The following is a 17,376-nucleotide window of genomic DNA, read 5'->3' on the forward strand; positions in this document are numbered from 1 at the left end:
TCCAGTACCTTGAGCCCCCTCACCTGCCTCCCTGGCCTCAGCTACACCTTCTTCCTCCAGTTTTCCCAAAGGCCCAGTCTCTTCCTGTTTGAGGACCTTTACGTGTGTGTGTGTGTGTGTGTGTGTGTGTGTGTGTGTCCCAACCCAGCTCCTCCTGACCTGAGTAACAGCTCAGAAGTCACCTCCAAGGGTGCCTGCCCCCAGGGCGAGGTCAGATTCCCAGCTGCGCGTCCTAGGGCACCTTGCACTTACCACCCCCGACCCCTGACCCCCATCATTTATCACCATCTGAGGCTCTGTTTACCAGGGTGTGACTTGATTCATGCCTGTCTCCCCTGCTCACTGGGAGTCATTATCACAAGCATGCTCGCCTGTGTATCCTCAATGCCCAGCACAGGGCCTGGTATATAATAAACAGATGCTCAGTAATTGTTTGTTCAAAGAATGTCTGTTCCCTCTGCCTGCAGCGCGCTTCCCCATCTTCTCTACCAGCAAACTCCTATTATTCATCCTTCAAGACCCAGTTTCAGGGTCTTCTGCTAGGAGCTGGTCCCTCCCCTTCCTCTGTGTTGCCACAGAGCTTTGCACATCCCCTTACTCTGCCACTTAACTACACTGGGTCGAGGCCCTGGGTTTTTTCCTCTCACCTCTGAGCTGCTCAGGGGGAGGTGCTGGGCACGGCACGTTACGTGCAGTTGGCACTCTTGGAAGTGTTTGTGTTTTTAACCTGACCTATCTTTTTGGTTCATTGTTACATATTATTTGTGTTGTTTTCCATTTGCCTTGTGCAGTGTGGTTTCCTCAGCCATTCTGGAAGCTCCTGGAAGGCAGGCTTAGTGTCACAGCCCCACCTTTGTATCTCCTGCTTCCTGAGCCTGACACAGGGCTGTGTTCACCTAGAGAGGTTTTATTCTAGTAAATCTTTCCTGAGTCCATGTCATGTCTACGTAAGGTTACGGTCCCCTTGGCAGTTGAGAGCACTTGACATCCTTGCCCTCATTCTGGACTGGCTAGATAGTTGGTGGCACCCGATGCAGGACCCCTTGTTAAAAGAGTTATTCAGAATTGTAAGACGGCAACAGGAGAGCATTAAGCCAAGAGTAGGGCCCTTATGAGTGCTCGGACCTGTGCTGGTGCCCAGGCCTCATACTCACGAAGCCAGCCCTCATCTCCTTGCATCCTCCGAGGGAGGACACGGTAGAGGTCCTGATTTCCTTTTGACCAGTGGCAAACTGGAGGGCTCAGGGGGCAGTGACTGACCTCAGATTGCACAGCTGACCATCGACAGAGTAGAACGGGAAACAGAGTCCAGCTCTGGAAGCGTGCTCACCGTCTCCACCGGCTCTGGGGCCCCAGGCGCTTTGGTCCTCGGTTTCCTCCTCTGTAAATTGGGAACATTGACCTGATCATCGGGTGGCAAATGGAACAGCTGGTGTGAGTCCCCAGATGGTCCCATCAGGAGCCACCACATCCCATAGGCGCCCTCTCCTTCAAGTCATGAAGCCAAGGTTCCTCTCTGTTTCTTGGACAGTCCGAGCCCTGTAGACAGTAGGAGGCTAATTGGCTGTTGGGGTAGTTGGAAAATTAAAGCCCCTCAGAAGTGGGAGAAGGTTGTCTCTTTTCATCTCTTTTTGAAGGAATGTGGGGACTTGGGTAGAAGGTTCCCCAGGGATCCTTGGTATTTCAGTGCTTTGATGTCTAGAGGAATAAAAGAGCAATTAATCGTTGTAAATGTCTTTCCCGTAGGGTAGGCTGAGGGTGGCGGGGGTGGCAGTGGCGGGTGACTGCTCTTCCATCCCAGGGCCATCACTGGTCTAAGGGCTCTGCAGACCAGAGACCCAGGGTCAGAGCAGCATCTCCCTGTCGGGGAGGCTTCTGAATCTCACTTCCTCTGGAAAGCACGTTTTCCTCAGCCTCTTGGGTGGGTGAGTAGCAGAGATTGCTGAAGACAGATGGGTTGCAGAGCTCCCCTTGGTCCCCTAGAATAGGTTTCTCAATTATCCAAAGACATCTGTCCTCACCGCAGGGCTGAGAGCCAGGAGTCCACCTTTAAACCAAGTGCTCTGAGGCCCACACGCCGCAGTGGAGGGGTGGCCGGGCTGCCACGGGCAGGCGAGACTCCGGCCCCCCCGCCCGCACCTCCACCCACCATTAGCAGCCTCCCTCCTGCCTGGTCAACCTGCAGAGGACCCAGACGATGAGGGTGTGTGTGGAAGGCCAAAGAAGAGAAGAGAATGTTCTCTGATTCCTAGAAGAGGTGTGTTTGGGGCAAGCACACCTGTGGCCAGACTAGTAGGTTTTAAATTATCTGAATCTGGGGTGTGTGTGTGTGTGTGTGTGTGTATGTAAACTTATGTTTCCATATACAACTACAGATGTTCCCCAGGCACACAAACACCATGCAAGTCTGAGCACAAAGTGGGCGGAGCGCCGAGGTAGCTGTGCCTGGCTTGTCGTGTTGTTTGGTGGGTGGGATGCCTTCTCGGGCAGGTGCAGGACTTGCCCATCAGCTGCCCGGAAGTGATTCACTCTGGTCCTCGACATCTCCCAGCGCGGCTCTCAGTCGGCCTCGGTGACTAACCCAAGGGGAGGAGGGTGTGTAGTGACCTGCTTTGGCAGGAAATGACAGTGCATAGCTGCAGCCAGCACCTTATCCCAGGGTGCTGGTGCAAGTTCCTGGGCTGGCCAGACATACAGATATTTCTAGACCGTGCAGGGCCCTTGGCCACAAGCTTCCCGCCATCCACCTATATCCCACAGCACCGGCCGTGGCTCCTCCTGGCTCCTCCCGTGACCTGTGTTCTGTGTTTCCACAGGGCTGCACCTTCCTCCTTCTCCCCGGCCACAACCTGCCCGTCACAGTTGAGCACCTGTTTTCCTGAAGGTGATTTCCAGAAGCAGGTAAGGACCCCAGGGGAAGGACGTCTGGTAGAGTGGCCATAGAACGGCGTTGAGGAGAGGGCCTTGGGTACTGGCTCTAGGGCTGACCGTGAAGCTAGCACATCTCATATCCTTTCTTCATCGTCCCTGATAATGCTCATTGCTTCAGCTGTGTGGGTTCTTAACTGTGAGCGTTGTGGTTCTGCTGATGTCTTTTAGGCTGTTAAGATGTGTGAGGTCTGAATTAATATTTTATATAAGCTCTGTGAGTCACACAGTTATATGGCACTGTATTTTCATGCAATGTAAACATTGTACAGACGAAAATGTACATTTTAAAACATGAACATCTAAAATATATCACATTTTTTTTTTAAATGGACGAAAGTCAAGTGCTGGGACCCATGGGGGAGAGGTGGCTTGTGTACCTATAGGCGCCCCCTGTTGTCTGGCCAAGCCCGAGGTCAGGCAGCATTTACAAGCAGGTGGTAGACCACCCCGGGTATAAACGTATATTCCAATTTACATAAGTGTGGGTGTTAAACAGCATTAGCTTTAAGTTTATAAATAAAAAGGAGGGCAGGTGGCTGTGTTTGTATTTGGGCGCCACCCCCCCCCCCCCCCCCCCACCCCCATCCCCCGCCTGTCAAAGGGAGGCCAGCTTTCAAAGTCGTTTATCAGAATGGGTCTGACTTCTGCATGTCCTGCTCTCTGGGTCTTTCCTGCTCTACCTCCCAATTCTTCCAAAGTGAGATCAGCTGTTTCCAAGCTGGAGCTCATGTGCATAGAGATTAGGTCCCTCTAATCTCTGGGCAGGAACGTGGTATCTTACGGACGACCTCGATGCCTCCCAGAAAATGTGGTGCGGCCTCCCAGGCCACGAGCCACATTTGTCACTTTGTAAACACCCTTCCCAGTGGTTGGGAACCCCTTCCTGACTGTCTTTTACCTACCCACCTTCCTTCAACAGAGATGCAGGCTCAGAACCAACAGAAGTGTGTAGAAGGTGTGTGTGTGGGGGTGAATGCATCTGTGTGTCTGCAGTGAATGTATGGAACTCAGTTTCTCTGAAGTGCATTTGTCCCAATCAGGTGTGATTTTCTGGAATCACGCCCACTTTCGCGTAAGCCGTGGATATCTGTGACACAGCATCCACGTAGCCACAAGCCTCTCCCCTCGCCTTTCATTTGCATAGTTGATAGTTGCCTGTTTCTTTCCATTTTCTATGTTTTGGCTCCTGTATGCCTTTCCCTGTTTAGCTTCCAGAATGTTATATCTTAAGAGAGGGAGCAGGTCTGTCTCTGACTTGGGCAGTTAACACTGAGGGATTTTCTTAGGATTTAGGATGGAAGCTCCACCATCTTAGGCGGTGGTGTGTTTGTGGGGTCGCCAGGAGACCATACGTGAGAAGCAGCGTTACCTTACCTTCAGCTCTCACAGCTGAGGACTGAATGAATAATTATTGTGTCCAAATTCTTTGCAGTTTGGACTTAGGTAATTTAAACACATTTTAGTGGAGACCAGTTTTTGATCCCTACAGGGAAGAATAAGAATTCTCAAGTGAAGTTAATCTGATGTGTGTCAAAACTGTGATGAAAACTTAACCACATGTTCGCTTGGATAGGCACCAAACTCAAAACACACTGTAATACACTTGCAGCATTACCAGCGACTGAAAGGTCGTTGTTGTTTGGGTTGATTGTGGTTGATTCGCTTCAATTATTTCCTTCACATTGGCACCCTTGATGCAGCTTCTGTTTCGGACGGAATTATGTAAACAGGTCCCAATGTTCTCGTCCATCAGGATTGGAGTGCGGAGGGCAGGAACACGTGTTCACGCCGCCGTCGGCCCTGACCCATTCCTGGGTGTTCTCTCTGTCAGGCAGCAGGGTGGAGTCAGCTCAAACTAGAGCTCGAAGAATCCTAGAAGACCAGCAGTTTTAGGAAGGGCAGGAGTCCTCCCAAGGCACGCAGTAACAGTTTAAGAACTGGTCTCTGCCAGGGAAGTGTGAACAGGGAGTGACCTGGCCCCAAAGACCCATTCAGGCCCCAGCGACACCCCAGGCCCATGGCTGGGTGTGTGAGGCCCCCTGGTAATCACAGTGTGAGCGTGGTGGGTCCCCGGGGATAGTGGAGCTACAGTGGAACAGAACCGGTCCGTACGTGACGCCAAGGGTAGGATTGTTGGGAGGAGCAAAGTTCTGTGAAATAGACCCCGTGTAAAATGATTGAGACGGGCACCCACACACACTCCTGTGGGTTCTGAGCCCTCATACCCCTGTTGGAGGAAGCTTGGCTGGTCAGGAAAGGACAGTGAGGAAGGGGCTCTCAACCTCTGTGAAGCCAGCGTCCCGAGGTCCTGGGATGCACAGCAAAACCAGAGACATATCCTTGCCTGGGTAGAGCTGGCCCCTAAATGGGGGGATAGCGCTTGCTCTGGGACCCAGGACTGGGGGTGGTTTGTGACAGTAGGACCACTATGAAGCCTTGAACCAGAAGGGCCGTTGGGGAGCTTGTGTTGGGGGCCGAGGGGGTGGGGGGTGAGGGGGCAGTAGCACGGAGGTAGGGGAGCGGGTGGGTGTGGCCCTGGGGCTCTGGTTCTTTTGTGTGTGGCGACACCTAGTGGCCAATCCCTTGACTTCCACAAGGAGAGGGCCAACTGACCATTAGCCCTTGGACACAGGACAGACTCAGAAGACTTTTACCCCTGGAAGCCCTAATTCCCAATTTGAAGTCTTCATGGAGCATTTCAGATGACCTCGGAGAACACGACAGCCCAAGGCACACAAAATACTCAGGAATGAGAGTCTTTGGAAAAGCTAAATTTGGTTATGGAGACTGGATTAGGGACTTGTATTTGACCGTAAGTGATGTGGAGATGGTAGGGGGTGGAAGCCCAGACCCCACAGGCTGTCTGGGTTCTCTCTTCAGCCAACTGGGCCAGGGCTGAAGGAAGACGGGGCAAGCGAAGCAGCCACGGCCCCGGCCCTCCAGCAGGTGCAGGAAGACAGTGAGTGAGCACCCCGGCAGGTGCGCTATGAAGCGGACAAGGGACTTCCCTGGTGGTCCAGTGGTTAAGATTCCATGCTCCCAATGCAGGGGGCACGGGTTCAGTCCCTGGTCGGGGAACTAAAATCTGCATGCCGCATGGTGTGGCCTAAAAAAAAAACAAAAGAAGAAGAAACTGGGATGCGATGGGACCACGTGCCCAAGAGGGCCTGGGTGGGGCGCACGACCTACCGCAGTCATGCAGTCAGGAAAGGCTCCCCAGGAAGGCATCTAAGCGAGCGGAAAAGAAGCCAGTTCCAGCCTGGGGACCCCAGTGCAAAGGCTGCTGGGGAGGAGCTTCTTGGCAGGTCCTAGAAACAAACTGGGGGCCAGCGAGACAGAGGGGAGGAGTGGGAGCGAGAGGCAGAGCCGGCCATGTGGGGTCCTGGCAAGGGCGTGAAGCGTATCCTGGGGTAGGTTGGAGTGGGGAGAAATGTCATCCATTCTGGCTTTTAAAAAGATCATTCCAGTTAGGTAGCCTCATCCACCAGAGGGCAGACGGCAGAAGCAAGAAGAACTACAATCCTGCAGCGTGTGGAACAAAAACCACATTCACAGAAAGTCAGACAAGATGAAAAGGCAGAGGGCTATGTACCAGATGAAGGAACAAGATAAAACCCCAGGAAAAACAACTGAATGAAGTGGAGATAGGCAACCTTCCAGAAAAAGAATTCAGAATAATGATAGTGAAGATGATCCAGGACCTCGGAAAAAGAATGGAGGCAAAGATCGAGAAGATGCAAGAAATGTTTAACAAAGACCTAGAAGAATTAAAGAAGAAACAAACAGAAATGACCAATACAATAACTGAAAAGAAAACTACACTAGAAGGAATCAATAGCAGAAGAACGGGTAAGTGACCTGGAAGACAGAATGCTAGAATTCACTGCTGCGGAACAGAATAAAGAAAAAAGAATGAAAAGAGGGCTTCCCTGGTGGCGCAGTGGTTGAGAGTCCGCCTGCCGATGCAATGGACACGGGTTTGTGCCCCGGTCCGGGAGGATCCCACATGCCGCAGAGCGGCTGGGCCCGTGAGCCATGGCCGCTGAGCCTGTGCGTTTGAAGCCTGTGCTCCGCAACGGGAGAGGCCACAACAGTGAGAGGCCCGCGTACCACAAAAAAAAAAAAAAGAATGAAAAGAAATGAAGACAGCCTAAGAGACCTCTGGGACAAATTAAACGCAACAACATTCACATTATAGGGGTCCCAGAAGGAGAAGAGAGAGAGAAAGGACCAGAGAAAATATTTCAAGAGATTATAGTCAAAAACTTCCCTAACATGGGAAAGGAAATAGCCACCCAAGTCCAGGAAGTGCAACGAGTCCCATACAGGATAAACCCAAGGAGAAACATGCCGAGACACATAGTAATCAAATTGGCAAAAATTAAAGACAAAGAAAAATTATTGAAAGCAGCAAGAGAAAAACGACAAATAACATACAAGGGAACTCCCATAAGGTTAACAGCTGACTTCTCAGCAGAAACTCTACAAGCCAGAAGGGAGTGCCATGATATACTTAAAGTGATGAAAGGGAAGAACCTACAACCAAGATTACTGTACCTGGCAAGGATCTCATTCAGTTTCGATGGAGAAATCAAAAGCTTTACAGACAAGCAAAAGCTAAGAGAATTCAGCACCACCAAACCAGCTCTACAACAAATGCTACAGGAACTTCTCTAAGTGGGAAACACAAGAGAAGAAAAGGACCTACAAAAACAAACCCAAAACAATTAAGACAATGGTCATAGGAACATACATATCGATAATTACCTTAAACGTGAATGGATTAAATGCTCCAACCAAAAGACAAGGAGCAAATCAGACTCGCTGAATGGATACAAAAACAAGACCCAGGGCTTCCCTGGTGGCGCAGTTGTTGGGGGTCTGCCTGCCGATGCAGGGGACGCGGGTTCGTGTCCCGGTCCGGGAGGATCCCACATGCCATGGAGCGGCTGGGCCCGTGAGCCATGGCTGCTGAGACTGCGCATCCAGAGCCTGTGCTCCGCAGCAAGAGAGGCCACAGCAGTGAGAGGCCCGCGTACCGCAAAAACAAACAAACAAACAAACAAAAAAACCCCACAAGACTCATATATATGCTGCCTACCAGAGACGCACTTCAGACCTAGGGACACATACAGACTGAAAGTGAGGGGATGGAAAAAGATATTCCATGCAAATAGAAATCAAAAGAAAGCTCGAGTAGCAATACTCATATCAGATAAAATAGACTTTAAAATAAAGAAGCTTACAAGAGACAAGGAAGGACACTACATAATGATCAAGGGATCAATCCAAGAAGAAGATATAACAATTATAAATATATACGCACCCAACATAGGAGCACCTCAATACATAAGGCAAGTGCTAACAGCTATAAAAGAGAAAATCAACAGTAACACAATAATAGTGGGGGACTTTAACACCTCACTTACACCAATAGACAGATCATCCAAAATGAAAATAAATAAGGAAACAGAAGCTTTAAATGACACAATAGACCAGATAGATTTAATTGATATTTATAGGACATTCCGTCCAAAAACAGCAGATTACACTTTCTTCTCAAGTGCGCACGGAACATTCTCCAGGATAGATCACATCTTGGGTCACAAATCAAGCCTCAGTAAATTTAAGAAAATTGAAATCATATCAAGCATCTTTTCTGACCACAATGCTATGAGATTAGACATGAATTACAGGGGGAAAAAATGTAAAAATCACAAACACATGGAGGCTAAACAATACATTACTAAATAACCAAGAGATCACTGAAGAAATCAAAGAGGAAATTAAAAAATACCTAGAGACAAATGACAATGAAAACATGACGATCCAAAACCGATGGGATGCAGCAAAAGCAGTTCTAAAAGGGAAGTTTATAGCTATACAAGCCTACCTCAAGAAACAAGAAAACTCTCAAATAAACAATCTAACCTTACACCTAAAGGAACTAGAGAAAGAAGAACAAACAAAACCCAAAGTTAGCAGAAGGAAAGAAATCATAAAGATCAGAGCAGAAATAAATGAAATAGAAACAAAGAAAACAATAGCAAAGATCAATAAAACTAAAAGCTGGTTCTTTGAGAAGATAAACAAAATTGACAAACCATTAGCCAGACTCATCAAGAGAAAGAGGGGGCTTCCCTGGTAGCACAGTGGTTAAGAATCCGCTTGCCAGTGCAGGGGATGCAGGTCCGTGCCCTGGTCTGGGAAGATCCCACATGCCGCGGAGCAACTAAGCCCGTGCACCACAACTACTGAGTCTGCGCTCTAGAGCCCACGAGCCACAAATACTGAGCCTGCGTGCCACAACTACTGAAGCCCAGGCACCTAGAGCCCGTGCTCCGCAATGAGAGAAGCCACTGCAATGAGAAGCCCACACACCGCAACAAAGAGTAGCCCCCACTCGCCACAACTAGAGAAAGCCTGCGTGCAGCAACGAAGACCCAACATAGCCAAAAATAAATAAATAAAATAAATTTATAAAAAAGAAAAAGAGGGAGAGGACTCAAATCAATAAAATTAGAAATGAAAAAGGAGAAGTTACAACAGACACCGCAGAAATACAAAGCATCCTAAGAGACTACTACAGGCAACTCTATGCCAATAAATTGGACAACCTGGAAGAAATGGAAAAATTCTTAGAAAGGTATAACCGTTCAAGACTGAACCAGGAAGAAACAGAAATATGAACAGACCAATCACAAGTAATGAAATTGAAACGGTGATTAAAAATCTTCCAACAAACTGTGATTAAAAATCTTCCAACAAACAAAGCCATGACCAGATGGCTTCACAGGTGAATTCTGTAAAACATTTAGAGAAGAGCTAACACCCATCCTTCTCAAACTCTTCCAAAAAATTGCAGAGGATGGAACACTCCCAAACTCATTCTATGAGGCCACCATTACCCTGTTACCAAAACCAGACAAAGATACTACAAAAAAAGAAAATTACAGACCAGTATCACTGATGAATATAGATGCAAAAATCCTCAACAAAATACTAGCAAACAGAATCCAACAACACATTAAAAGGATCATACACCATGATCAAGTGGGATTTATCCCAGGGATGCAAGGATTCTTCGATATATGCAAATCAATCAATGTGATACACCATATTAACAAATTGAAAAAGCAAAAACCATATGATCATTTCAATAGATGCAGAAAAAGCTTTTGACAAAATTCAACACCCGTTTATGATAAAAACTCTCCAGAAAGTAGGCATAGAGGGAACCTACCTCAACATAATAAAGGCCATATATGACAAACCCAGAGCAAACATCGTTCTCAATGGTGAAAAACTGAAAGCATTTCCTCTAAGATCAGGAACAAGACAATGATGCCACTCTCACCACTCTTATTCAACATAGTTTTGGAAGTCCTAGCCGTGGCAATCAGAGAAGAAAAAGAAATAAAAGGAATACAAATTGGAAAAGAAGAAGTAAAACTGTCACTGTTTGCAGATGACATGATACTATACATAGAGAATCCTTAAAATGCCACCAGAAAACTACTAGAGCTAATCAATGAATTTGGTAAAGTTGCAGGATACAAAATTAATGCACAGAAATCTCTTGCATTCCTATGCACTAATGATGAAAAATCTGAAAGAGAAATTAAGGAAACACTTCCGTTTACCATTGCAACAAAAAGAATAAAATACCTAGGAATAAACCTACCTAGGGAGACAAAAGACCTGTATGCAGAAAACTATAAGACACTGATGAAATAAATTAAAGATGATACCAACAGATGGAGAGATATACCATGTTCTTGGATTGGAAGAATCAATATTGTGAAAATGACTCTACTACCCAAAGCAATCTACAGATTCAGTGCAATCCCTATCAAACTACCAATGGCATTTTTTCCAGAACTAGAACAAAAAATCTTCAAATTTGAATGGAGACACAAAAGACCCCGAATAGCCAAAGCAGTCTTGAGGGAAAAAAATGGAGCTGGAGGAATCAGACTCCCTGACTTCAGACTATACTACAAAGCTACAGTAATCAAGACAATATGGTACTGGCACAAAAACAGAAATATAGATCAATGGAACAAGATAGAAAGCCCAGAGATAAACCCATGCACCTATGGTCAACTAATCTATGACAAAGGAGGCAAGGATATATATACAATGGAGAAAAGACAGTCACTTCAATAAGTGGTGCTGGGAAAACTGGACAGGTACATGTAAAAGAATGAAATTAGAACACTCCCTAACCCATACACAAAAATAAACTCAAAATGGGTTCGCGACCTAAATGTAAGACCAGACACTATAAAACTCTTAGAGGAAAACATAAGCAGAACACTCTTTGACATAAATCACAGCAAGATCTTTTTTGATCCACCTCCCAGAGTAATGGAAATAAAAACAAAAATAAACAAATGGGACCTAATGAAACTTAAAAGCTTTTGCACAGCAAAGGAAACCATAAACAAGACGAAAAAACAACCCCAGAATGGGAGAAAATATTTGCAAACGAATCAAGGGAGAAAGGATTAATCTCCAAAATATATAAACAGCTCATGCAGCTCAATATTAAAAAAACAAACAACCCAATCCAAAAATGGGCAGAAGACCTAAATAGACATTTCTCCAAAGAAGACATACAGATGGGCAAGAGGCACATGACAGGATGCTCAACATCACTAATTATTAGAGAAATGCAAATCAAAACTACAGTGAGGTATCACCTCACACTAGTCAGAATGGGCATCATCAGAAAATCTACAAACAACAAATGCTGGAGAGGGTGTGGAGAAAAAGGTACCCTCTTTCACTGTTGGTGGGAATGTAAATTGATACAGCCACTATGGAGAACAGTATGGAGTTTCCTTAAAAAAGTAAAATAGAATTACCATATGATCCAGCAATCCCACTACTGGGCATATACCCAGAGAAAACCATAATTCAAAAAGACACATGCACCCCAATGTTCACTGCAGCACTATTTACAATAGCCAGGTCATGGAAGCAACCTAAATGCCCATCCACAGACGAATGGATAAAGAAGTTGTGGTGGGCTTCCATGGTGGCGCAGTGGTTGAGAGTCTGCCTGCCGATGCAGGGGACATGGGTTCGTGCCCCAGTCCGGGAAGATACCACATGCTGTGGAGCAGCTAGGACCGTGAGCCATGGCCACTGAGCCTGCACGTCCGGAGCCTGTGCTCCGCAACAGGAGAGGCCACAACAGTGAGAGGCCTGCATACTGCAAAAAAAAAAAAAAAAAAAAGAAGTTGTGGTACATATATACAATGGAATATTACTCAGCCATAAAAAGGAACAGAATTGAGTCATTTGTTGAGACGTGGATGGATCTAGAGACTGTCATACAGAGTGAAGTAAGTCAGAAAGAGAAAAACAAATATCGTATACTAACGCATGTATGTGGAACCTAGAAAAATGGTACAGATGAACCGGTTTACAGGGCAGAAGTTGAGACACAGATGTAGAGAACAAACTTTTCCCCCCAAGGGGGGAAAGCCACAGCGGGGTGGGGATGGTGGTGTGCTGAATTGGGTGGTTGGGATGGACAGGTATATACTGATGTGTATAAAATTGATGACTAATAAGAACCTGCTGTATAAAAAAATAAATAAAATAAAATAAAAAAATTAAAAAAGAGCACACAACTTATAAAAAAAATAAATAAATAAAAATTAAAAAAATAAAAAATCATTCCGGCTACTTGCGCTGGGTGGTGGAGTGGAAGGAAGTGAGAAGGGGTGGACAGGAGGAGGAGTGATCCCCCAGAACCGAGCCTCCCCACTCAGCTGTGCTGGGAACTGAGGGCTGTCCGCTGCGCTCGTGCACCTGGCCCCAGGGGATGGCTGGCTGCCTCTCACCAGAGGTCATTCTGCAGGCAGCTCACCCCTCCTTCCTGGTTACCAGTGTTAATTAGACCCTTTTCTGAACCAGGAGGAGGTGACAGGATAGCAGACAGTAGAAGAGGGAGCCTGGGCTTTGGTGGTGGAAAGGAAGGCCCTGTAAGTAGACGGCACTGCATTGAGTGCACAGCTGCATTGCTACGCAATACACATTTTGCCCTATTGTGCAGGCTTTTAGGGCCGGAGCCCCTGTTAGCTTCTGGGGACTGAGCGGTTGACAGGAGCCTCCAGGGAGGCTGCTGCCTAGGGCTCTGGCGCCTTTCTGAGTCTGCCCTTCACCTGGGAGAGCCTGCTGGTCCAAGGCTTGCTGGCCCCTGAGGGATGGATGGTGTGAGGAGTGTCCTTGGCCCGCAAGCCCGGCTCCCTTGGTCCTCCGAGCGCAGCTCCTTGGCACCAGGGCTGCCAGGGCTCCACCCCCACCAGCTGCTGCGTTATTTCTGACTCATCCAGGAGTTACAAGTGTGTAACCCAAACCCCTCCACGCCCGGCTTCCTCCCCCCCAGCTCCTCCTGGAGGGAGGAAACCCTGGGACTTCTCTCCTGGGACCTTTCTGCAGGTCGGGTCCCTGCTGCACCTGGACGCAGCTGCCGCGTGCAGGAGCCACCCTGTGACAGGTGGGTGGGCTTGTGAGAGTGGCGGCAGCGAGCCCGGGCAGGTGTGTGTGCCCGCAGCCCCGGGCTCGCCGTCCCCATCGAGGGACTCCTTGGAGCCCAGCCCAGGAGGCAGCCTCTTGAACTCGTCAGGGACTTTGGCAGAGGGAGCTGTCTTGGTGTCTGGGGGCTGGGTACTGATCCCATGGCTTCTCCAGCTACAGGCCCCAGCCGGCTGCCTCTGATCATGTCACTTTGCTCCTCATGGAAGTTGCTGGCTTTGAAAGACGGGGACACTTCGGGTTTCATGCAGCACATCTCCTGGGCTCTTAGCAGGAGCCTTGCTGAGGGGTGGCTGGAAGGTAGAGCTGGCAAGAAGTCTGGGTCAGCTCAGCCACCTGGACCTGACAGCTCCACACACAGAGGGGGCTGGCCACCAGTGCCTGCTCCGGGGAGATCCCTGCTCAGTCTGGCTGTCGGGCCAGCAGGCGTGAGGGAGGAACGGGCAGCTCGCCACCTGCTCTGGGCTCTCAGAAACGAGCCCCTGATGCAACATGGGCGGCCTGACAACTTGTGCCGGTATGCGGGTATGTCTCGTCCTGACACCGCCCCACCCCATGCTTCTCCTCGCTCTGCAGGAGTCCCCAGAGCTGGCCAGGGCATGAACCGCGAGGGGGCCCCCGGGAAGAGTCCGGAGGAGATGTACATTCAGCAGAAGGTCCGAGTGCTGCTCATGCTGAGGAAGATGGGCTCCAACGTGAGTGCCTTCGGGGCGTCGAGCAGCAGGTCTCCCAAGGAGGGTGCCTGATGCCGGCGGGCAGAGGGGCTGTGACCACCTTCTGTAGCAGCTGTGGTCTGGGGATGGGGATGCCAGGCCTCTGGCTTGGCTGTGGCTAATTCAGGCTCCCGGGCACAGGCACCAGCATGTCCAGTTCGGCATGGCACTCCCTGTGCCATGTTTGGGCCAAGTGGGTGAGGGTCCTAAAGGCCCTGACCTTCCTTTCCTCCCCTCTACCGGGAGTCTTCTCTTCCGGTGGTGACCGGCGGGCAGGACAGCCACCGAGAGGGCAGCAGATGTGCAGTGGCCCTTCTCAACAGGAGAGGGAGGGGCTCCCCAAGCAGGGCCTGCCCTATGCTGGAATCCCCGTCCCCGATCTGATCCCGGTGCCAAGGCCTGTGGGCCCCATGGACCAAGTTTTAGGGGTGGGAGCAGAGGGGAGAGGGTGCTCACCCTGGAACTAGAAGGTCAGTTCGCAACAACAGAGGCCCAGGGAGCGGGTGCGGGCCACCCTTCACCCAGCCCTCTCGCCCCTGCAGCTGACGGCCAGCGAGGAGGAGTTCCTGCGCACCTACGCGGGGGTGGTCAGCAGCCAGCTCAGCCAGCTGCCCCAGCACTCCATCGACCAGGGTGAGTCCATTGACCAGGGAGAGTCGAGGGCCCGCGTGGCCAGCGACAGCAAGTTGTGGTTCCTTTAGAAAGCGTAGCTCCAGCCCTTCCAGATGGGTGGTCCACGAGAGAGAGATTTCGGGGCGGCAGCTCCCACACCCACAGAGCTGAGCCCCAGCTGGCAGCAGCGTCTAGACGTGGAGCCTGCAGAGCCTCCAGAGCCTCCAGGCCGGTCCCTTCTCCTTCCCCAGCTGGGAGCCAAGGACCCAATCAGGTAATGGGGGGGATCCCTTTCTAGGCCTGGGGGAGGAAGAGGAAGAAATGGAGGTGTCTGGGGGCCCCATAGCTGCAGAGGCTCTGGTGGTTGCATTTCTTCAGCCTTTGCCTGCCCCTGCCCCCCGCCCCCGAGTACCCTGTTCAGGGACAAGGAAACCACCCTTGTGTGCAGGGGCCTGCTCTAGGTGCGGGCTGCACAGTGGCTGCTGTGTTCCTGGCTGTGCCCAGGAAGGTGGCCCCAGTGGTCCTGGAGGTCTCCGTGTGCCCAAGGGAGCTATTTCTCTTTTGAGTACCCTCAGCCAGTTGTAATAATGGTAGTGGGTAACACTGAGTGTTTATTGTCTAGCAGGCTTGAGCTGCCAGCTGTATTACTTCTACTTAGCAGGCAAGGAAACGGGGGTTCTGAAGCAATAAGCCACTGCAGCCAGTTCCTGGGGGGCCCAGGATGCAAACCTGCAGCCCGATTGCAGAGCTGGGTTTGTCTCTGTCTGTCCTGGAGCCGCAGGAAGCTGCTGGGCACTTAATGGGCTCTCCCTTTCTGGAAGCCTTATCCTGACCCTGTAGCCCAGGACCCTGACCACCAATTTCCAATTGCTTGGAATTCTTGGCTGTTGAATCGTGCAGCCGGTGACCTGTCTGGTGTGAGCGGGCTCCCAGGAGCAGAGTGCTGATGGGCGTGTTTGCTGATCCCTGAGGCCGGGGAGGTGAGCAGACCTGGCACACGGGACTGCTTTTCCTGAGGCTGCCCTTGTTCTCCTGGATGTCACACGCCGGGCTCTGCCCTGGCGCAGGACCCGGTTCCCGAGCTCTGACGCTGGGTGTGACCCAGCCTGTGCGCCCAAGTCAGCAGAAATGTAGAGGGTGTTCCCGTGGCCCCAGCAGCTCCCGGGGACAGCCTCTCGCCCGGGCCACCCTCGTGCCGCACCCTGTCTGCGCCAGCTGTGCTGTCAGCCACCGCTGGGGAGGAGATAAGGGGTGTGGAGTCTGCCCCCCCACCCCGTCCTGGGATATTTCTTCTGGGAGAGGTCTTTTCTCCTCCAGGGCTGATCTGGGTTTTAGCGTGGGTCCCTCTCCCCTGCTCCCCAACCGCATTCACTTGAAACCCTCAGGCTTCTGAGTCCCTGGGGCATCACCTTTTCTCCCAGCCTGGTCTTGGGTCACTGGGTTAACCTGAATTTGAGCTGCAGGGGTAAGAATGCCTCTAAGTAGAAAGCTGTTAATGGGAAAAAAATCAAAAGAAGCTATAGAACTGTCAGTATAGAAAACACCACCACATACACTCCCTACCCCCTGCCCATATTCACACACGCACGAATGTATGTGTATAGAGCAAAAGAAGCTGAAAGAATATTTACCAGGTTGTTTAGAGAAAATTTTGATGGAGGGTGGAACCACATAAGGAACTTTGACTTTCCAAGTCACACAGTTTTTTGTAAAACTAATTTTTTTTAACATTGCGCATACATTTCTTTTACAATAAGGGAAGTTTTTTTTTAGATTCTGAATGGCTTTTTTGGTTTCCTATTTTTCTTTTTCTTTTTTTTTTAATTGAAGTATAGTTGATTTACAATGTTGTGTTAATTTCTACTCTACAGCAAAGTGATTTAGTTTTACATATATACATACATTCTTTTTTTAAATATTCTTTTCCATTATGGTTTCTCATAGGATATTGAATATAGTTCTCTGTGCTGTACTGTAGGACCTTGTTGTTTAAAGGGGAAGTTTTAAAAAGTGTTTTTAAGAGAACTCTTTTTGTCTTGCTCAGCTAAACCAACAACTGAAAATAAAAATGAGCTCTGCTGAGTTATTTAAGGCAGTCACGGTGACCTCACCTGGCCTGAAACTGCTGAGCAGTCAGGAGTGAGCCGTGGGCCTGTGGGTGTGATTTCGTGGCCCTGGAATCCGGGCCCTCCTGGGTGTGGGGCGTCCACAGACAGACAGGCTGGCCTTGGGTACTTCTCTCCGGGAAGCAGGCTCCTGGGAGTGAACCTGGAGCTGGGTGAGAATCTCTGGGGAGATGGTTCTCTGCTGCTGGGCTGCCCTTCAGTCTGCCCCTCGCCCCACAGTCACCTCCAGCGACAAGCCTCACAGGCTTACTGTATTTTCTTTGTGCCAACAAAACAGCAAGCAGTCCAGTCTCTCCCACTATGGAGGTTCAAGCCTGAGAGCAGGACCCTACATTTCTGCCCACACCATGGGGCCAGATGGGGCTTTGATAACATTCTAGCCTGCCCACCTTCCCCGTTGGCAGAGCCGACCTCAGCTGATGCCACAGGGCATGTTGCTGTCA

The 17,376-nt window shown here is 49.7% G+C and overlaps 1 protein-coding gene across 7 annotated transcripts in view; it reads left to right on the forward strand.

Annotated features, from left to right (window-relative positions):
* The window catches only part of CTNNBIP1 (catenin beta interacting protein 1), a 53,096-nt gene that overhangs the window by 20,334 nt on the left and 15,386 nt on the right, over positions 1-17,376 (forward strand). For 2 of the 7 annotated variants that reach the window (XM_027110264.1, XM_027110265.1), the window contains exons 2-5: positions 2,817-2,901; positions 14,059-14,177; positions 14,738-14,828; positions 14,897-15,081. In XM_027110264.1, the coding sequence (XP_026966065.1) occupies positions 14,082-14,177; positions 14,738-14,828; positions 14,897-15,081 (372 nt within the window). In that variant the 5' untranslated portion in view covers positions 2,817-2,901; positions 14,059-14,081. Of the gene's footprint in view, positions 1-1,789; positions 2,346-2,375; positions 2,902-12,541; positions 13,445-14,058; positions 14,178-14,737; positions 14,829-14,896; positions 15,082-17,376 lie in introns of those variants that run through there. The other 5 variants (XM_027110263.1, XM_027110266.1, XM_027110268.1 and 2 more) reach the window with 5 other exon arrangements.

Source organism: Aethalodelphis obliquidens, unplaced genomic scaffold, assembly GCF_003676395.1.
Source record: "Aethalodelphis obliquidens isolate GAN/ISIS:26980383/991018 unplaced genomic scaffold, ASM367639v1 scaffold9, whole genome shotgun sequence".
Classification (NCBI taxonomy): Eukaryota; Metazoa; Chordata; class Mammalia; order Artiodactyla; family Delphinidae; genus Aethalodelphis; species Aethalodelphis obliquidens.